Source organism: Amyelois transitella, chromosome 19 (genome assembly GCF_032362555.1).
Source record: "Amyelois transitella isolate CPQ chromosome 19, ilAmyTran1.1, whole genome shotgun sequence".
NCBI classification, from domain to species: Eukaryota; Metazoa; Arthropoda; class Insecta; order Lepidoptera; family Pyralidae; genus Amyelois; species Amyelois transitella.
Window position 1 is genome coordinate 3,979,671 of NC_083522.1, and position 23,437 is coordinate 4,003,107.

Here is a 23,437-nt window from a genome sequence, read left to right on the forward strand (position 1 = left end):
GCAACATGACACTATTTCAGAAATTTTGTTTTATTTTAGCCGTTAATGCTAAAATTGGTTTACTTTTAGTATACGACAGCAACTCGCATAATTATTAATAGTTCATGTTAAATGATAATGCAATAAGATGTGTAGTCATAAAGGTAATGTGGACTTTTGACACTGTGGACATATTAAAATTAGTGACCTTTTTCTTTTGGCGGGTTATATATATTCAGTTGTGTTGGCGTATATATTTTCAGTTGTAAATATACAATCTTTGTATCACAAAGTACATTGCACAACCCAAAGAAGTTTCTGGGTGTAGGACTTCACAACCAGTTTCCCCTTTTTAAACGCATTACCGATGCCCAGATAAGCCTATATCGAAGACATATTTATTTTATTTATTTATTTATTTATTCAGAAAAACTTATATCTAATTACAGTATTTTTCCATTGCCAAACTGCTGAACAGTTTAACGGCAAATATAACACACGACATAAAATGTGTTCACTCCATGCAAAATGTAGCCTTCACAAGAACATTTTACGATAACCCAGCCAATTTTACGACACTATAAGTACAATGAAGCTGTTTCACGTATCACTGGACGAAAACCAATTGCCCAAATGTTTTCAAAGGATTTCGACCCTATGTGGTGAGTGATAAAGATGGAAATTGAGTGGTGGAATAATGTCTAGACTTTTCATCGATTAATCGCTTGTTTAAGGGTAGTGGTCAGTCTGCTTTGCTGAGTGGTAGATATATTCGATATGGTAAATATAGTCTCGAAGTTACTTCGACGCTATCTCAATCAGTGTAATTTGTCCCGTATATATTTATATATTTATTAAAAAAGTTTTGGGACCATTATTCGTATAAATAAATAGGGTAGATAATTACACATATATACATACATACATATGGTCACGTCTATATGCCTTGCGGGGTAGACAGAGCCAATAGTCTTGAAAAGACTGAATGGCCACGTTCAGCTATTTGTTTCAGATAATTACACATGTAATATAATCATAATTTTTTACCATTGCGTGTAAGGTCTTTATTCAAACACATAGGAACATGTCAGCGTTTAACCAAGTGTACTATGACAACGAAAAATGGAACGTGGTTGTTCACTATACGTGGTAAATAGAAATAAGGAAATGCGCAGAATAATTCCATAATTAAAACTGCAGTTCTAAAAATAGAAAAACACGTTATCTGAAAATTTTCTACAGCATTATTTTAACAAGTAACATGAACTCACAAAGAAACCTGAGCGGTATTCCGAGAAAAGCAGCCCGCAGTACCAGGCTAACATAAATCGCCGAGGAAACAAGTAACTAATTGGCCCTAGTCACTGACCTGGGATGTACTCTGGACTTTGAATTGGCGATGTGAAAATGCCTCCATATTCATTTTCGATCTTTTAACACTGATTGCGCTCATATTGGCGTGGATGTCCAAGGAAAGTTTTATGTTTGCTCTTTTGATAGCAAAATTTAGAATAAAATCAAAATTAGCAGTCATTTTATAGAAGGAAAACTGCGAACATATGGATCATATAAGAAACATATGCCAAAAATCAAATCTTGCCGTGTGGTTCCCGGCACCAATAAAAAAACAAAAGGACCACTCTTTCTCTTTCTCATGGGATGTCATAAAAGGTGACCTGTCACTATTTGAATCTCTATTCAAATAGTGATCTATAATCTATTCTATTATCATGGCAAAAATCTGAACTTGGCCCATAAGTCATTTTAAGGATATTGGCTTTGCCTACCCCGCAAGGGATATAGACGTGACTATATGTATGTATCTCTCGGTGTTCTCTTTTATGTTTACAGAAAGATATTTTGATCCAGCGTACTTGAATAATTCACGTCATTGGCCATGGTCCATCCAGTGATGCTATTAGTGAATTAATGCAACTCCGCACTGCTCATGTTAACCTAGTACCTCGATATGCGATATCATTAATTGGATTAAGCGATTGCAGAGCTTAGTTTAGTTAATAAATATAACTGCCGCATTAGTTATTTACATACAAATAGAATTCTGTAATTTCTACATATTGTATTAGTTTACACGAATATAATTGCCTGTTGTTTTACGGTGAGGGAAAACATCGTGACGTAACAAACACATTGAGGCAACTGGATCCAATATGGATTAGGTTCCCCTGCAAAGGTTGCGGAGGTCAGATGGGAGTCGCTTCGTGTAAAAACCAGACTCACCCAATCCAGGATTCATGGTCAAAGACGTACCTCGGGCTCCTCTCCAGAGCGGTGAGGATGCATCCGGGACTAAAGCCAGGAGGAAAAGAGAAAAGACTTGTATCCTATTTGTCCGATCTTCTCTGGGGTTACTAATAGCTTAGTTATGTTAAAGAACACAAAATGGTATTTGTCGTAACATTCTATAAACACTTTATAGGTAAATAGTAATGAGCTATTAGACCAGTAGTAGTCAGTACTACGATTCAAATATGTCGGTGCTACGAGTCAGCTACGTCAGTGTTACGCTGCTGATGTAATGCTACGAAAAGCTACGAGTCACGTTACGTTTGATTTAGCCAACGGTAGGTATATATTATACTACATGACATAATCTGAGAGTAAAAAAACTGGCCAAGTGCAGAGTAGGACTCGTGCACGAAGGGTTCCGTACCATATATAACTTAAAGTTTTGTGAATATTTTAAGTCTGTTGCCGTTATCAGTTTCGAGCAACCTAATTTTTTAAATAAGCAACGTTTGTCGTTTGGGAACCCCCTTAAATATTTATATTTTTCCTAGTTTTTAACCTTTGGATATGTAACCCTGCTGAAAGATGCGATAAAATACTAGATGCACTTCTCCACTTCCAACCGGTGATGGTAGAAATCTTTAGGGAAAGTAATGTCCTGATTCAAATTTCAAATTCAAACCAACGAACTTACCCGCGTAAACAGCAGTAGAGTTATGCTCCGGGTCGTACGGACAGACCGCCTGTCCCGACCGTTCCCGCTCCATCTGGTAGGAGTCCCGTTGGACGCTGTACTCCCTACAGAACGGTCTGAAGCTGTTGGTCCCGCAGACCAGCAGCCGACCGGTCCCTAGGGAGACCAGCACTCGGATGTAGTTTTGGCAGCTCTCCTGTAATAAATAAAAATGTTTTTTTGAGGCATTCCTAATATTTTTCTGGTTAAACAAAAAAAAAATGTTGCGAATGTCTGACGGCAGGTGTTTCATGTAAAAATACGAATTACCCAATTCAGAATCATGGGTAAAGACGTATCTCCGGCTTCTCTCCAGAGAGGCGTGGACGCAACTTTGACTAACGCCAGGATAAGTGGTAGAGTGGTTTAATAGTAACACAGTATATTATTACTCTTTTGAAAAGTGTGATTTGTAGGTAATTATAATATAATTTAATAACAAAGTACTATATCATTAGAAACATTGAAAAAAAGGAGCCTGTTATACAACAATTACTACCCAAGCATCTTTCAGACAAACAAGAACAGCGATCAATTAGTTCTAGCCCAAAACGTCTGTGCAAGACAAACGGATTTCTAAACAATACGAGCAAAGAAATCGTCTTTTTCGCCTGCATTGGCCTTTTGGCTTTCTTACGAAGTTTTCCATGCTACTGGATGCGGGTGGGGGGTGAGGAGGGGAGGGGAGGGACACGAAACTGCAAATTTTGATCGGTAAATGGGCGCGGGTATCGGTTCAATGAATCGGAGAGGATGTTGGGAGCGGTACCTTTATGTCGGGAGCATATGAACCAGAATTTCGACACATATACATATATAGAGGCACGATTTAATCCAAAGGTTACGGAATACATATGTTGCTATGAGCGTTTTCAAGGTGATTTTGTTAAAGAGATAAATATTTTGTTCGGTTGATATACCTTGGCAAGCACACGTCTGAAATTTTATGAACGAGTAAGTAACTTGTGGATATGTTTAACTTTATCTTCAATGATGTAATACTTAAGATTTTTTTAATTATAGTAAGAAGAAGAATAGTAGTCTATACTTATACTTCCTCGGTTGTTAGAAAATTATGCCTATTTTTCATTACATATATGTACCTACAAACATGACATCTTTATCTCTTACCCAGCCCCGGCTTCATACGGGTCGGTTAAATTTTCTTAGAAATCCCTCTTTCCAACATTATTAATAGGTACAAAATCGGTCCACAACTTTCTGAGATTAGCGCATACATACAGACAGAGAAAATACGGGGACTTAATAATATATAAAGTAGTGATAAGTTAGACAGAGCCAATACACAAAGCAGACTAAGGTCACGTTTAGATGGCTTAATGAACCGCAAGCATAAGAGATATTTATTTTGACTTAATTAATGTACAATAAGAAAAAATGTTGTAGATAATGCCTTACATTACCTACCAGTCGAACCGTAACAGATAGCAACAGGCGAGATAGCTGCTACCTTTCGCCTTAAAGAAGAACCCTAAGTTCAAAAAGGTATTTTATAAATAAAAGTATAAATCTTTCCACACCTAACAATCTATTTAACATAATCTTAACCAGAAGCAATTAAGCCTATCGTGTAGTTCTGGTACACAATGCGTTTATACGTAGTATGTCAGATAAGATTGCATTAGCAATGCGGCGTGGGGAAGGTAATCCCTTCGGTTGCAATGGGCTTGTGGTGACCGATGGGCCTGCACGTCTTGTCTTAGTCTAAGTTATGAGAGGGTTAATTTATGGGTTGCAATAGAATTCTGAATATTATAAATACGAAAATAAGTTTGTTACCGTGTGTGTGATTTTCATGTAATTTTGCGTAAACACATATATATATACATATACTATATATATGTGTTTACGCAAAATTACATACTAAATAAGGATATATCTATCCTATCCTTAATAAGGATAGGCCAAAACCTAGTTATAATTATAATACCTATGACACCATCACGTTTTTCTAATGCTTCTAAATTTTAACAGCTTTATAACTGCAGCAGCAAACAGTGTGCGATGCAAGATGACGACGCAAATTTCCTCAAGACTCGAAGTACATTACGGAATCTCTATTCTTAAGTTCGTTTTGGGATCTTCTCATCATCATCATTTCGTGGGTTCTGGTAACATCCTTAACTCTCTGGAGAGGAACCAGTATCCTGGATGTGGTAAGTCAGGTTTTTTTGTAAAACGATTCCCGTCTGACCTCTGTTCCCTTTGCAGAAGATAACTGATTTTATTATGAGCTCTATAATTTTAATGGTAAGAAAACCAGGATCTTTTTTAAACATAAAACGGACCCTCAAAATCTAGACAAGAATATCAGCTGTAATAATATTAGTACATCCAAAAATAGGTGACCGTTTGAAGGTCGATTTCTGTGAAATTATAACTGGTTATTTGAATAGGTGCCTGTAAAAGGTTGCTTTACTATTTACGGTTATAAATTCGAATGACAATCTATATTACCTAAACTATCTAGACGTCTCTTAATATTTGAAATTATATTATCAGATCCAAAATCTGAAATTAACAAACTTGTGAATTCCATTGGGTACGTATTGTAATAAATACTTATTTTACATGTTTTTTAAATTATAAGGATTTGTAACGCTTTACACATTAAATGTATTAACAAATTATAAAGTCTTGTTGGCATAAAATCCATTCGAATAATTTTGTTATTTTTGATAACAAAACGAAAAGTTGTCTGTACGAACCATTCACTCGAATAGAATCTTTGACCCAATGATACTTCTTTTTATTTACAATGAGGTCAAAATTTTCACTTAAATAGTATGTGACTGTCGTTCAAAAAACACGTTAAGACGTAAGTCAAGTAGAACGTAGCCTGACAGAATCTAGACCAAATTGAAGAGTCAATAAATGATGAAGCTAAAGTAGTGTCGGTAGACAGCGGGGATTATGGCAAGTGTAAAGATGTAGGAAGGCTCTATCTACCCCTCTGGTATTAACTCGTTTTTATATATGTAGAAATACATAGATACTTCAATTTTATTAAAGGGAACGCCTCAGGCCGTATAGTAAATTTAATTTACTTGTAATCGCTAGCGTCTCACCGTGCCCGCGTATTTTGCAGAATGTAACTTCTAAATCTTATCTAATCTGGCCATTGTTTAGGAGCATGTCGACGTATTCAGCTAACCGTCATAATCTGCATTAACTACTTAACGTGCTTTGTTGTTTTCATTGTTCGGATTTATGACTTAAAGGTGGCTTGTAATATTTACCTTCGGCTGAGAAAGGGTGCGAAGGGACTACCAGGAAGTTATAATGATCGGCGCGTAAGCTAATATATTCATATCGTGTCACGATGTAAGGTCATTGAAAAGCTTCGATACTGACTTCTCTCTTAACCCACAAGCTTGCATAAATAGATTTATGAATGTGAATGAAGCGAAATGACTAGATGTTGGCGAGTACGTTGACCGTCTACCTCTTCAAGAAAGAGGCGTGATTTTATTTATATACTTATGTATTGCGCAATAATAAACAATATAGTCAAGCCTGGTCGGGTCAGCTAGCACATTACATAAATAGGTAGTATTCAAACCCTCAATTGTCCGTTCCATGTTCGACTGGAACATTCATTGGGCCCGGCTGAATGTAACTAGACTAGAGTTACCTAATGGCAGTTCGCAGTAATTCTCTGGTGATCTGCCGTGTCAGCTGCGATAGAATCGGCCGCAATCCGTCCACTTCAATATACATACATAGTTTAAAAACCTGCACTAGTAAAGGTTAGTTTTTTACACGAAGCAACAAAAGCTTGCACAAATTTTTTGTCAACTGAGCAGGCGACTTGTGGACAATACTTAGTATTGTTATGAACCACATAAGCACGAGATCGAAAAATCTCGTAGTCGAAGGCACGATAATGAGGAAGCCTATGTAAGTTATTGATACACTCCGAAACAAACAAAGTTCATTGCCACAACCAAATTACTGGTAAAAAATCAATAGTTTGGTTAAGGCTGACCACATGCCCAGAAACATAGTGGCCGAAGGTGCATTTGAGGACACGCAAAGATGAGAGAGATTTAATAAGTTTTCGACATTTGTCCGTCTCTCAAACAGTTCAAAATAAGAATGTAACAGTTTACAAATTTTGTAAACTGTTACGATACTGAAACACGCTTATCTAGTTCATCTTATGTCATTAACGGGAAAATATCGGGTATCATCGGACACAAACACTTGTGTTTTGACTTCATGACTTCTAAATAAAAACTAAACTTACAACGTTAGCCTTAAATCTATAACTAAAGCCATTTGTCAGTTACAAAAAGCAAGATTTAGCCAGTTAGTCGTATCGAGGACGCATTCCGCGCACGTCTTGCTCAGGGCCAGGAGAATAGCGTCCACTATGCAATTGGTGACCGAATTCCTGTCTTATATATTATTGGGGAATTCATACAGCGGCTCAAAATTTTAATTTATCTTCTTCGTAAACGAAGAGTCACCAATTACAAGAATGAACTAAACTTTATTGTGCCAATTATCTCTTCAACTATAGAGTTGACGAGATTTAAAATATCTTAAAAAAAGCATTATACGTATCAAAAGGCCACAATATTGTCTGTATATTATATTTATTTCAGAGCCATTTGACAGCTAAACCAAGCCACATTAGACAGTTAACGTTGTCAGGGTGAAGTCCGGGCACGTCCTGGCCTGCCCAGGGCCGGGAGAATAGTCCACGATGCAATTGGAGCGTGAATGCCGGCCGTCTCTGGAGTGAAGCAATCAAGCGGATGGTAGCCTATAGCTTCTTACATGCTGTTGATGTTATCTTAGGATAAGTTACATTTTAATATAAAACATATAAAAGTTCTCTCGATTTTGACTGTAAGTACAACATTGTAAAAAAATATATGAACAGTTTTGAAAGCTTTGAATTTGGCTTCTGTGTATGAGTTAAGGCTACAAGTTATTTTATTTTCATTCATAATAAGTAAAATTAAGCATAATTTGTATTTAGATATGAGATGAAACGTACCGTCTAAAACAATAGAGCAGCCCTTAATTTAAAATTACAGTTCAAAAGTTATTAACATATGTTTTTATTATTAAACGTATATTATTTATACTTTGTTGAGGTATGTCAGAAACAATAGTATTATTATTGTAAGTATGAGTACCCTTACAAATAATAATACTAATTGTTAGGCAAGGACTGTATACAATTTTAAAGAAAATGGCGTATAAAATAGACTGGTGAAAAAATAACTTAAATAAAAAATATGATCACTATAATGTTTCATAAGGAAGTTATTTCAGTTTACAATGTTATTAATTAAGCGTTAACAAGAATAATAAATAGAGCGTTAAGTGTTCGCAAAAAGTTTCCTTTTTTATTTTGATGGAGGCAATATTTTGAGTAAAAATTATTTATTCCACGATAATCAGACACAAACTATTGACAGTGCAAAAGTATAACTTTCTTTCAGCGCATAATTGAATTGGGTTGATTCGGTTTAATGGAATTTCCTGCCTGTTTAAAATTTCATTTAAATTTATATTTAATAACATACATATATTTTTTACATTAGATACATTTATAAGTATAGCAGACGAATTTTAATTTTATTTTTATAATAAACGAACTTTAAGACTACGTTTACGATACAATCGCTACCCATTATTCATTTTAAATTATTTCTAACAAAATATTTACGAAAAAGATGTAAACTACACATAGGAGGCATTTTTGTGAAGTTTATATTTTGTTACACAGTACACGCGGGTAGTAAAATTAATTAGTTTCTATTACCACTCTGATTGTAGAGTAACTTAATTAATGAAGTGCTTGATACAATATTCATATACACTTATATTTCAACTCAAAACAACCTGTAAAACATTTTATTATTAAGTACTTTAGTTTAAAATTATGAGCGTATTAAACATCTGAAGAATTATTTCATGTATTTTTTTTCTTTCAAATTTTTGTTACATATACTAGTGAATACTTTACATTCTTTGTATATTTCATAATATTTCTTTTAGTTAAAAAAGTTGGTCTCTTGGTAAGGAAAATTAACACATGATTTTACTCTTTTTGGTAAATCTTATGAGACGTTATTAAGCAATCAAATTGATGTTGTTAAATTTTTTATAAATTATATTACATTTCAATAACAAAAATAGTTTTCTACCAGGGAAGCATCGTAAATTATATTAAATGAAATATAGCACAATAAATGTTAATTAAATTTAAATAAAAAAAAACAACTAAATCCAAACATTAAGGTACCTACATGTTTCAATTCGAACTCCTCATAAGCATAGATATAGGTGCACATGAATTTCAAAGAACTGCATTCAGACTTGGAAGCAGGGAGGAGTTTCTTCATTATGCCAAACTGAAATAAGGTTACGTCTCGGAGCTCGCAGCACTGGGAGTCGAATTTCAGCTCGATTGACGTTTTAATTTGCCGGTATTCGGAGAGACGTTTAGCAGAATACGGACACAAACCAATGAGGATACAGAAATATGCTTTTAAATGACGTGTTGCTGTTTATATCTCTGAATATCAGTGACATTATTTAGCTATCTAAGTTAGCCATTATACCACTCGGCATTTGCCGGGTACAACTTATGTTGACCCTAGAATTCGAAACTTCCGAGAAGCGCAGTAGCAATTTTTCATGTATAATATTTGTAATTTATTTCTATAATATCATATATACCTAATATATTATATCTCGTAACATAAGTTTCGAACTAACTTCGAAGCTAACTGAATCTGTGTAATTTTTCCCGTATTTATAATATTTTTTTAAATATTTTATATTCTAGCGTAGCGTCAATAGAATTTGGATTTATCATCATTGTAAGTCTTGTGACAGAATAGTAAAAATGTCACATTGTTGTGATTATTGTTAGAGCGTAATTAACTATGACCCTGGAAAATGGTGTAATGTGAAATTATTTTGAATTAATTACTTGTGAATGATTTACAGCTTAGTCAGTATAGGCACCAAGTTACATATCAATTTCTTCTTACCAAAGTCGTGATATAAATTAAACTTTAGAAAAAGAAAATAGTTATTATAATAAAAAAACAATTATTATTTTTCCAATTTTTTCCGTTATGTACCGACGAACTCAATATAAAACTCTATAAAGTTTTAATTCTGTTCCCTTCTTATTTTTTCAGAATACGGCCTCATTTCATACGCGACCGACTTGTTCTAAATTCAATTATACGCCGCAAGATGGCGCCAGGTACGGTAACTATTATATTGCACTCTTGGCGCAGTTTCACAGGTTCATTTTGAAATCTTATCCGGTTCTAATTCGTATAGCTTCAATAAGCTGGAAGCAAGGAAATAAAATATCCTGTACAAGTTTAATTTTCCTACTAGCCACTTTTAAAATCTTAACACTTTTCAGCGATGAAAAATACTAAATTTATTTTATTTTATTAAAAACTTTATGGGCCTTAAGCTGAAATAGGTTTGAAAAATAGGTGAAATCAATGTTTAAAGCCTTCTCTGCCGGCTGGCTGATCTTCGGAAAATAACAAACACATGACAAATCAAGCGTTAATTTGATATCTAATGTTGTCGATCGGCCTTATAATAGCAACATTCCCATGGATGTCGTAAAAGGCGACTTAGGAATAGGCTTATAAACTTGGGATTATTCTTTTAGGCGATGGGCTAGTAACCTGTCACTTTTTGAATCTCAATTCTATCTATAAGCCAAGCAGCTGAACGGCCTATCAGTCTTTTCAATACTGTTGGCTCTGTCTATCCCGTAAAGTATATAGACGTGATTATTTGTATCTATGTCTAATATAATTAGGATTCTTCATTAGTCAATGGGTTAGCAACCAATCTGTCATTCTTAATTCTGTAATTAATTCACCCAGCTAAAAGTAGCCGTCCAGTCTTTTTGAGACAATTTGATCCTTTTCCAAAAAGTTATAAAGATCTAGTTATCAGGTAAAACGTGATTGTAAAGACAGTGAAATAAGGTTGTTTGTACATGTCGGACTACTAACCTCGTCTTTTCCTTTGACGACGCACATTCTGACGTCATTCTCTGGGGAGTACCACACCAGACGACGCTGCTCTGTCAGGTCGGTAAGACTGAGATTGTACACCACATTTCTGGAACAATTAAATTATAGGTTAGTTAGCTATAGGAAATTTATATACTTGCAAATGTAAATAGTCTAGGCTAACTGCAAACCTCGGATTTTTTACATACATACATATAATCACGTCTATATCCCATGCGGAGTAGACAGAGCCGACAGTCTTAAAAAGACTAATAGGCCACGTTCAGCTGCTTGGCTTTATGATAGAATTGAGATTCAAATAGTGACAGGTTGCTAGCCTCTCGCCTAACGGAAGAATTGCAAGTTTATAAGCCTATTCCTTAGTCACCTTTTACGACATCTATGGGAAAGAGATGGATTTTTTACTCAGACGGTAACAATATTGAACTAAATAAAATGGTATAAGATTTCTATGAACTTACAATGAGTTACCCCTAATTTTTAGTAACGAGGTTATTGACATTAATCCGTAAAATATTGGAAAGTTAGTCCGCCGTTTACGTTTTAAAAGCCTGTAAATTCGAGCGGCGACAAAAAGCGCCGGTAAACTTTGAATACTTTACAAACCACGAGCGGAGCGGCGACCACATAATCTAGACCCGTTATGGACCACTTAACACTAACTTTTAGTCTATTTTCGACCACGATGTGTAAGTAGTAAGGTTCATTTTGTGCCGGTAGTGGGTGGTTGTTATCCCAATGTTTGTTTGCGGTTGGAATCGTACAAAGTTGGTTCGTTGGTTCACGTCGCAAAAATACTATGTATAGAAGTTACGCTTCGTATCAATTTAATATCAACTTTAATAAGGAACAAAAAAATTATTCACTATCTGAAAATTTTGCATAAGTAATATAAAAGTACAAAAATTTAAACTGTAGAAAGAATTTTGAATTTTACGTAGGTAACCGTCAGCTAGGAACGGTACGTTGTAATTCTACACCAGAAATCTCAATATAATGATTTAATAAGTTGCATTACATTATAATATCGTGAACATAAAGATTTGAAATTATCCAATTTAGTTTTACCCTAAAGCCAATTTATGATGACTGCATATAATAAACTCAGTTAACATCGTCTGCACGTTGAAACTGCTTGTACAGATTTAAAAAGAATGTAAGTTTCTTTAAATCCCTCATCTTTTTACCGTCCTCTGCTATGTTTGGGCACCTGGAATAACTACGGCCTCTGTGGTGCAATGGTAGTACGCTTGTTTGTGACATCGGAGGTCCCGGGTTCGAATCCCGGCCAGGGCATGATGAGAAAAGAATTTTTCTGATTGGCCTGGGTCTTGGATGTTTATCTATATAAGTATTTATTATAAAATATAGTATCGTTGAGTTAGTATCTCGTAACACAAGTCTCGAACTTACTTCGAGGCTAACTCAATCAGTGTAATTTGTCCCAAAAAAAAAAAAAAACTTGTTTTCTTTTCGTCACAAGTTAGTAGGTAACCATAAAATTTCCCATAACTTTTACACGACTAAACAGGTAAAGGTCGCCTGCTATATTTCTGCACACCTCTGTTTTGTGTTTACGTGGAGTTCGCAATGACTGTTGGCGTTGGTCTTCAGTTCAGTTTGTTGCGAATAACTGAGGATTTGTCCGTCTGTTTAATTGGCTTGAAAATTTTATTGTGTCCTCTGCATCCATATTTATTCATGCAGATTGTCGGAACTGGAATGCGCCATTGCACTTGTGATGTTTAAATGTCTCCTGATAAAGTTGTAAAAGCTTCGTCTATGCTTTCAACGAGTATATATGTGAATAACAAAATGCGATTTATTTATATGAATATTATTTCTTACACGCTCTTGGACTTACACACACATTTTACGTCTTTACCACAAAGGTAGACATGTTGCTAGCCCAGAATCCTAATTTTATAAATCTTGCCCCCGATTGCTTTTTAACACTCTTTATTTGCTACAAGACAAACCTTGAAAATATTTTATTTCCATGTAGTATATGTTGGTATTATTGTTTCTTAGACTTTATTCAATATATTCCAATAAAACAACCTAACGAGGCCCTAATAAAATTATAAGTTTATTCCCACTGGGCTCAACTTGATTGCATTGCGCCACTTCGTTGCCCTACAAAAAACGGTTATCGCAAAATATATGGGATTTGGATTCCCACAAATTGGCTCCCCTCGGTAACCCGGCAAATTATCGAAGGCATCTCGCCAGAAGCCGCCGAACAAAGAAATGCATATTGGCATGCATGTCGGATGGCATACCTACTCTATTTACAAGATAATAGCGCGGAAGAATTTCATTTAGCGACGAGAGGAATCGCCGTGTGATTTAGAGACATTTTTGGAATATTTAAAAAGTTCCGCGTCATTAGTTTTTGGAATATGAATGCAATATGTCATTCTTAGTTTGGTAAGGAAATAAAAACACACATATACATAAGAATCAAATCGTGTGATCGTAAACCGTCATCTATTAAGGTTGCCCAGTTTACAGAGTCACGAAAGTTACCTTAAAACGGGTGCCCTTCGGGAATGGCATAAGCGGGACTTTTTTTTTGCCTTAGTAATTTTTTCCAATAGTATATATTTTATATTCAGTTACCGTTATTGTAACTCTGTTGATGATAATAATTACGAGTTTAAATACGCCATTTTAGGTTATTTCCCATAACAGATATAAAGTATCTATTAAATTGTCCTTAATTTATGAGTATTGTATTTTCAATTCAGATTAAAGTCCTTAGAAGTCGTAAAGCATGTCTGTTAAATCTCAAAAACATTAGGAAGGCACACCGGCTATTCCTTGCGTTATAATTGGCAAAGTTACATCATAATTTCTTTATGAAATTCCCGCCAAACACCTTAATTAAGGGCTGACTTTTGCAATTACTCTAAGGTATGCTAAATAGAGATGCCCTTGTTCTCGTAATATCTTAGTTTGAAAAAGTTTTTAAATACCTGTTTCATTTTACGATTGACTCTCGATCAAAAGCAGGGGTGTTATAATTTTCTATAAGCTCTTATTTACTATAAGTGTTACTAACGTATAAGTTAAACAAGATTCTTAAAGGTTTGAAGATATATTTATTGACACATAAAGTATACAATAAATTCACTTACAATGATTTTAAATGTTATGTATGTAAAACTTAAAGAATGCAGGAACAATAATGTACAACGTTTTATGTGATTTGTCGTATTTATTTATTATCCTATTATGATTCTTCTAATCTCATTAGCAATAATTATGCGATCTATTTATGTTATTCTTATACTAAAAAGTAAAAATCTATGTTAAACAAACAAAACTAGGATAACTTATCCTAGTTAAGAAAGAATTCGGAGTTTGTCAAAGAAATCTTCAAAAGAAAACTTTTGCAATCACAAACTAAGTTTTTGGAAAATCTCTGTCCGGACAAGGTTGAACATTATATTCCACTTGTCTCTTTTTTAAGGCTAAGCGTCTTAATTTAGGTCTATTTTCTTCTTCAAGCTGTAGTACCTACAATACCTTGCAATATAAAGCATGACATATGAAGTTTTCAGATTATTTAGTTGGACACTAACTGCGCGGCCTTTATAAATTTCTAAGGGTAACAGGTCACTGTAAATGTTTGCGAAATCAATATCAGTAAAATGTATCTAGCAAACTCTAAGTTTTGGACCAAACAGCGAGAATAAGCCCAGACGCATTGTCATTCGAATTCAAAGTTAGGAACTGTATAAAAAAATTATATACATAGGAATATGAACTAACTTTGGTAAAAAGAACTGAGCTATAATATATATATGTTTAAACGATTTGGATTATGTTTATAAAACCAGGACGAAAATCTAGTATAACTTAATTTTAGACATATGTTCCAAAATAATTTTATTCGGCATTCGTTGACTCAAAGAACAACACAAAGACGTATCCTTTGTCAATTACGCGCTCCAGTGGCTCCCGCCAAAAGGCAGCGGCCATCTTGGACTGTGCGTTGGGACGTCAGCGCCATCTATTGTTCGGTCACTCGGTTGTTTTTGTGTTCTCTTGTCCGATTCGGGCCCTCTTGATTGATGGTCCGAAGTTACAATTATTTTCGTGTCTTCGCTGCGATTATTTTTTGTTGTGCCAAACGAGATTTCTTTTCAGGATTTTCTGATTAAAGTCGGTGATAAATAATATCCTGCGTTGATAAATTAAGTTTGCCGAATGGCGGTTTCGCGTCTGCCAATCAGAGTGACACTCATCAATAAACATTGCGCACGCCAATGATCGAATCGAAATGAAAACATCAAACATAGTGGCAGGTTTAAACGAGATTTACATATTAAATAATATTATTGGCTTAATTTACGGATATATATGAATAGTTATAAGTATGCTGCCTGTATACCATGCTTAATGCGTATTTGGACTTTTGATAGTAGGCGTCATAAAAGTTACATGACCAACAGAATCATGACCAAGGTTCGTGCAGATATATCAAAATTTCAATTTCAAAAATCATACTGACGTACTTTCTACAAAACTTGATAACAGTCTTTTTACATACGTCCCAAATTTCAAAGTTGTTGCATACACATTAATGTATGTATGTATATACAACGCATGTAACCACATGTCTTAAACATAAACATACATAAACCTAAAAATCTCTTAATTCTTCGATTTAAATAATCTTAATACATACGTCACTACAATTATTTTTAAAGAAAATTTACTCTCTTAACATCCTTTATTCAGAATTTGTAGAGCGACAAATAAATAATTCAAGCCTTAAGAGGGAGACACGTGAATTTATATTTCGTTTGTGTATCGGAATTTTCTGTCTCCGAGACGCCAGGGATTACCAGGGGTCCATAAAATGCCCTTAACTAGGTGCAGTAAAAAAGAAAAACAGTAGGGGGTAGTATTGTCGACAAGGAATAAATTATAGATAGTGTAACAAAGTGACTTTATCTCGGCAAGCTTCCCCCGACCAATGTTTTTATTTGTAATCAGTACAAAGTAAGAATAGTTCCTGATCTTGTTAAGATCTCGTAGGCACTTAATGCCATTTTATCTGCGCGTCTTAAGTAACGGGAGTGTTATCTTTTAAGAGAAGTTGTAAACATAGTAGCCTAGAAAGATTGCATTTGAAAAAGAAAAAATATAGGTTTAATTTTATTTTAGATATATTATTATGAAACTCATTATGAACATAGACATAAGACTTTAAAATTTAACGAACAAATAAAACTAAAATTAGGCGCAATTTTTACGATAATTTCTAGCTTTAAATTCCAAAAATCCCGTATAGGTACATTGTCATGCGTATTTAAATATAGAACAATATTTGACACAATCTATTTTTAATCGAAGTATAGAGTATTTGGTACGGAACGCTCGAATTGAGTCGACAGATGCAATTTGTTTGCACTCGACACGGCGCCGATATTGGAAAAGTTGTGAGCGCTTAGAACAATATCAATAGGACATTGGGCACGCGCCTCATATATCCAGCCAACAACAATACGAACATAGAATAAAAATGTATATAAAATAACAACATATAGTAAAATGTTTTATTATACGTAAAAACCCATATAGATTTTTCATGAGATGGTCATACTAAATTTAAGGCTGTAACAAAATACTCTGTTCATGAGAGTCACCCGAAGGGCTGCGATTCGACAAGAATGGCGCTGTAGTACTGACTGTACCACGATGTTTCTTAAAATATCCATCCAAGTATTCTTACTATCTTATATTTTTCCGGTGACTATAATATCGTAGAGACCTAAGTATAATATTCGTATATCCCCCTGGTGTTATTCTCTATAATGTCCTCCCAGAAGGGCCTGTCAATGACCACGCTTCAAGATTAGGAATATTATATATGGAGGGGTTTCTGTTTTACATCCGTGACCCTGTTGAAAACCTAACCCAGCCTATATCATTGTTACACAGTTAGCTGTCTATAAAGATAAACTAAAGCAATTCAAAAGTGGATAGCAAAGAAGTAATTGGAACTTCTTTTTGTGCATCTATTTTCATTTTCACACACCGGCGAATTGAGTTTAAATAAACACGGTTGAAAAATGGAAATATGTTCTACGATTTTGTGAAACGACGAGGGAAAATTTGATATTCGTTGGACCAATTACTTACACAATCCCGTTTTCAGCGTTTTTTCCCAGATATCTGTGTTGTTTCATCAATACCGATTTTTGTTCATCTAAAGTGACTTTATAAAGTTTCTTAAAAAGAAGTTTGTAAATGTGGGATCTAAATTGATTGCATTGCCAATACTATCGCCGTCCTTTGTTTTTATATAGAGTTGGCACTACTTTTAAATTTCAATCTTTTAATTTGTTGGGAAGTCCGACGTCCCAAAAATTTGTTAACTCTATTAAAATACATAAGTATAATTTTCTTTCTCTTTTTGTATTATATTTTATGAAAAACTAGAAAACTATTGAAACGTCTTAAATAAGTTCCCATCTGAATGAGATAAATGTTGAAAGTTTCCAAAATCAATTCTAAATCGACTGCCACTTCCTGTTTGTCATCAACATTTGACTGTCAAATGGCACTCACGTGGATTGGATGATACGGCGGCCATCTTGGCACGTTTTTACACGGCGGCCTCTAGCGGCGATATTGGAAAACTTCGGCACGCTACTGAGAAATTGCGATTCACATGTTTTCAGATTTATTACAATTGTTTCTAGACAACATTCGTCGTTTACTTCATCCTCAGATTTCATCGTTTCTACATTGTGATTGGGATCAAAGTAGGCAATTTTGACTCCTTTTCAGATGAGGTCTTTCAGATGGCGTCGTTTACATTGTAATGGATAAAAACTTGATAAATGCTTCAGTGTATGTATGTATAATTGTATATACTCGTTTTTGGACAAACTGTGATCATAATTACTAACACGTATGTATTTGTAGTTACTTAAATTATGCGTCTAAAGTTTAATTAGACGATACTGAATTATTATACTCACTGTTTTTGTAATTTTTACTTTTATGGTTTTGTGAAACATCAGACGTAAAAATTTATTGCTGAATTAAAATAACAATTTTAACTTATTCCGCATTAAAACCCAATTTATAATTTGGTTGAACCCACAAAAGTTCTAGGTCACGTATATAATACGAAATTGCCAAATTATGAGGGCGATTGCTCGCGGAAAAAATGCGGGTGGATTTAACATCAACATATAATATACCACATACTCCCGACCCACAACCAGGAGTAAAGAGCTCTACGAATATATTACGAACCTTGATTTTTCGTAAGAAGCAGAGGCCTTCTCTCAATGGCCGCACCCTCCCAACATACAGAATACAAATTCTTAACATTTTAATTAAAAGCTTTCAGAATGCCTACAGCGCTGGGCTCCTATTGTTGTCTCATTCTGACGTTTCGGTGATTTATGGTGTGAAAATGGGAAGGGTTGCTTGCGGCTTTTGATGGGAATCCCGAAATTAAACTTGTCATTTTTGTGACGAACAAATGATTGGTGAAGATTGAGGTGGGCAGTTGAGCCTTCTTTTAGCCTTAGCTGTGAACTAGGTATTCAGTCGATGACATTCCGATTTCGATTCATACTCGAGGACGCCATAGACGAATCAGTAGTAGTTACATCTTCATTTCTTGCGGGCCAGACAGAGCACAGATCATAAGTTAATAGTCACATGACTAGGACACATAGGTACAACAGTATGGTAATTTATATTGGAATTGAGATTTAGATCAAACTAGTAAAAACGGGTCAAGAAAAAACAAAATCAGCCAAAATTCAAAACATTTTATATTTCAAAAGCTTTCATGCACTTCACACATGCCCAAGCAAAATAAAGTTATAACAATAATATTCCATCAAAACTCGACTGTAGATAAGAATCTAATTATCTTGTTACATATACCTCCGGATAACTGTCTGAATAGCATTTGTTATTCCGTCAGTTCAATATTTAACGACAAATATGCCAATCAGGTATCAAGTTAGGGGCGAAAGCTTGATCTAATCTGTGGTTGCTCCGTAAGAATTGTTTACTGTCATGGATTGTTTAGCAATTTGAATGTTGCCTAAATGATATGACGTAATAAGGATTTTCTGAAAAAGATTGTTTGTAATGAAAGTGAAACTACGTTGTATAAAAACTATCACGTAATTTAGTAATTTCTAAACACAAAGCAGTCTTTATAATTACAGCAACAATTACATGCATACACATACATATAGTCATTATATCTGTTGCGGGGTAGACAGAGACAACAATCTTGAAATGACGCCACGTTAAGCTGTATGGCTTTATGATGGAAATAAGATTCAAACTAGTGACAGGTTGCTAGCCCATTGCCTACAGGAATCTACTAGAGGAATCCCAAGTTTGTAAGCCTATACCTTACTCGTCTTTTATAATATCCATGAGAAGATATCCCATTCTATAGATATTGGTTCTATTCTAAAGTGGCGGAAACCACACGGCACAAATTAACTAAGAGAAATCTCGAAACACTAAGAAAATAGGAGCATTTGTAACAAATGGGTGCGAAGGTGGCGCCCTCGCACTTCGCAAGTTAACTGATCTGTTTTCCACTAAACTACTTTATTTGTTTAGGCCACAACAAATAGGTATGCGCAAAGTTTCTTGGGATCTCAAATTGCGTCTAACTCTTGTATTGTTTAACTAAAAGAAAGCTGGGAACGTATGGGCATAATAATACTATTTATTTGGCCGTACCTTTGGGTTGCCTATGTTGTTTGAATTAAGGGATGTTTGCAGGCTGCTGGAGTACTTAAGATAGTAGTATAAATTATTGACAAATGAAAACATACTTTTTCTAAGTCGGTTACAATCATAGAAACTAGTACAGTTCAACAAATGTATAGCTTTTCACTATTTTCTAATTATTTTATTACTTACAAACTATTTACACTATTTACTTATTCAAAGTATTTATTTAACGAAAATTGACTGCATATTTTATAACAAAATTTTAATTTATAATCCGTAGACATATACAATCAGTAACATTTGTATGAACTTATTCTAGCAAATACTAGCATAATAAAAAACAATTTAAACGACACAAACAGCTTTCATAGTACAGCTACGAAGAAGCTACGGCGTAGACAAAGTCGTAGAACTGCTACGCTTTATTCGTAGGCGAGAATTTAAGATTATCACATGAAGAAAAATTCGGCAAAACTATAATTAATTTATATAAACTTGGGTTTCTGTTTGATTGACTGACAGATATTACAGTCGAAACCATAAAAAGAAGTAAGATTGGGGCATTAGATAAATGAAGTGTGTTCCTTGAGAAGTGTCACACTGTACAGAGAATTGTATGTGTACGTAATTGCAACGGGAACGAAAAAAAAGACAACGTAATTTATACATAGTTTGATGCGAGAGGAATTGCATGTGAAATTTAGTAAGTAATCCATACAATTCAATTTCTTACCATAAAATTTTCTTTCATTTTAAGTTATAGGGCTCGTCCATTTTCAGGCCTGTATGTATCAAAATACAATGTCCATACTACCCCTGGGCCACTAATTCTAATTGAAGGGCAGGGCTCTACCCCAGGGAATTTGAGCCCTTCTTTAACGTTGTTTGCACAAAAGATACTAATTTGGTACCTCCTACCTTTACATATCAAACCCTATCCTGCCAAGTACTCCTATATGATTTTATATTTCAGATATATGGGTTAATTTAGGCTTGTGATAATATGATATTGGAGCAAGATTGGGGAAATCGTTATTTTAAATGTAAATTCACTAAATAAATTGGTGCCGTTTGGTTCCCGGCACCAATACAAAAAAGAATAGGACCACTCCATCTCTTTCCCATGGATGTCGTAAAAGGCGACTAAAGGATAGGCTTACAAACTTGGGATTCTTTTTTAGGCGATGGGCTAGCAACCTGTCACTATTTGAATCTCAATTCTATCATTAAGCCAAATAGCTGAACGTGGCCATTCAGTCTTTTCAAGACTGTTGGCTCCGTCTACCCCGCAAGGGATATAGACGTGACCATATGTATGTATGTTATTTTAAATGTAAATTCACTAAAACTCATCTCTTCATCATTTTCAGCTGGCCTTTTAGTATTTTCGACACTGTTTTGCCAAGTCCTAACTGTCCGACAACTGTGTAGCGGGTATTATAAAATTTGTACTATTGTTAATATTTAAAGATTTTTAATATTTGTTAATTATTTTGTATTTTAGTTTCTGCTGAGTCCGGCCCCTAGATACGGTCCTGTCCTTAATGGAATATCTAGCGCCCGGCATTTTGAAATCGCGGATTCTATTAATTTCGTTGCGTTTTTGTTTCTTGTCACATTTTTTCATTCAATATATTTTAAGTTAGTTTTTTGTTAAAATAGCAACCAATATATGTTTATTTTATAAATCGTATTTTTCTATTAATTATTCCCAAGTTGCTATATACCCCGACGTGATGAATTACGCCCGTGAATAAATAGTCAATCGCGTTACGTTACGATACGATAAACGGTCATGGATTCAAGCAAGGCGAGCGAAGAAACTTCAGGAGGAGACGCGAGTGCACGCGGTGTGAATGTTACTGAAGCCGGAGGAAGCAACATATTTAAGGTTGGTGTCCGAATTCCACCGTTTTGGCCAGAGGAACCGGCATTATGGTTCGCTCAAATAGAGGGACAGTTTGCTATCAGTGGCATAAGCGCAGACAATACAAAATTCTATTATGTTGTAGCACAGCTTGATCACACGTACGCGGCTGAAGTGAAGGATATTATAACATCCCCACCTATAGAAAATAAATACTTAAAATTAAAAGCCGAACTAATAAAACGCCTCTCTGCCTCCCAAGAAAAAAAGGTTAAGCAGTTGCTTATGCACGAGGAGTTGGGCGATAGGAATTCATCTCAATTTTTGCGCCACCTGCAAACCCTAGCCGGTCCAGCGGTACCGGAAAATTTTTTGTGCACGTTATGGGCCAGCAGATTACCACAAAACATACAAACTGTAATTGCGTCTCAAACTCACCTACCGCTTGAGTCAGTTTCAGAGTTAGCCGATAAGGTATATGAAATTGCCCCACCTACACCAGTGGTTGCCAGCGCGGGTACCAGCAGTAGTGAAATGCAACAGATGATGCACCAGATTTCCGAGCTCACAAGGCAAGTTGCGTCTCTTCAAACCCAGGTACAATCTCGACCTTCTAGATTTAGAGATAGAAGCAGACAAAGAGGATCGTCGATGAATAGAGACAGACACAGGTCGCATTCTAGAGCCAAGCCGCGCGTAGATGGATACTGCTGGTACCATAATCGGTTTGGAAACAGAGCAGCTAAGTGCACAACTCCTTGCACGTTCGCGGAAAACGCCAACGGCAGCCGGAATTAGCGGCAAACGACTGCCCAGGTATACCCCGCCGCCTTTTCATGACTGATCGTACATCAAAAATTACTTACCTTGTAGATACCGGATCAGATCTTTGCGTATACCCTAGATCAGCGTTGAGAGAAGCACGAAGCAGAACGGACTACCAGTTATTTGCAGCAAATTGTACGGCAATACATACCTACGGCTGGATTTACCTAAATTTGGATTTGGGACTACGCCGTGCATATAGATGGAAATTCGTGGTCGCTGATGTTCCTAAAGCTATTATAGGTGCTGATTTCCTCATATTTTATAATCTTCTTGTAGACATGCGGAACCACCGATTGATTGATGGTCTCACCCTACTTTCTTCTTCTGCAACGACAGTTGCTATGACTGTAGCAGGTATCTCGTCTGTCAAAGTAGTAGCTGGCGACACACCTTACCATTGCCTCCTGCGCGAGTTTCCTGATATCACGAGACCTTCTGGTACACTAAAGCAGGTAAAACATAATACTGTTCATCACATACGTACCACGCCTGGTCCACCTGTCTCGGGACGCCCTCGACGTCTTCCACCCGACAAGCTGAAGGTCGCTCAGAAGGAGTTTGCTGAAATGGTAGCCAACGGAACTGCTCGAAGATCTGAAAGTCCTTGGTCTTCTCCTTTACACCTCGCTCCCAAGAAAGATAATGGCTGGAGGCCTTGCGGAGACTACAGAGCGCTGAATGCACGGACTATACCCGACCGGTACCCAATTAGACACATACAGGACTTTACTCATCAGTTAGCTGGCAGCAAGGTGTTCTCGAAAATTGATATGCTGAAAGCATTCAATCAGATCCCCATCGCAAAAGCAGATATCCCGAAAACAGCTATTACTACGCCCTTTGGACTCTTCGAATTCCCGTTCATGAGTTTTGGTCTTCGAAACGCTGCCCAAACCTTTCAAAGATTCGTCGATGAAGCCCTTAGAGACCTTCCTTTTTGCTATGGTTACTTAGATGACATATTAGTATTTTCAG

The 23,437-nt window shown here is 35.6% G+C and overlaps 1 protein-coding gene across 1 annotated transcript in view; it reads right to left on the reverse strand.

The window, feature by feature from the left end:
- Positions 1–23,437, reverse strand: part of LOC106132572 (semaphorin-1A) — a 298,048-nt gene that overhangs the window by 12,249 nt on the left and 262,362 nt on the right. Inside the window, exons 3-4 of the mRNA XM_060949553.1 lie at positions 11,005–11,113; positions 2,924–3,119 (exon numbers count right to left, since the gene is read on the reverse strand). Of these exons, the coding sequence (XP_060805536.1) occupies positions 2,924–3,119; positions 11,005–11,113 (305 nt within the window). The remainder of the gene's footprint in view (positions 1–2,923; positions 3,120–11,004; positions 11,114–23,437) is intronic.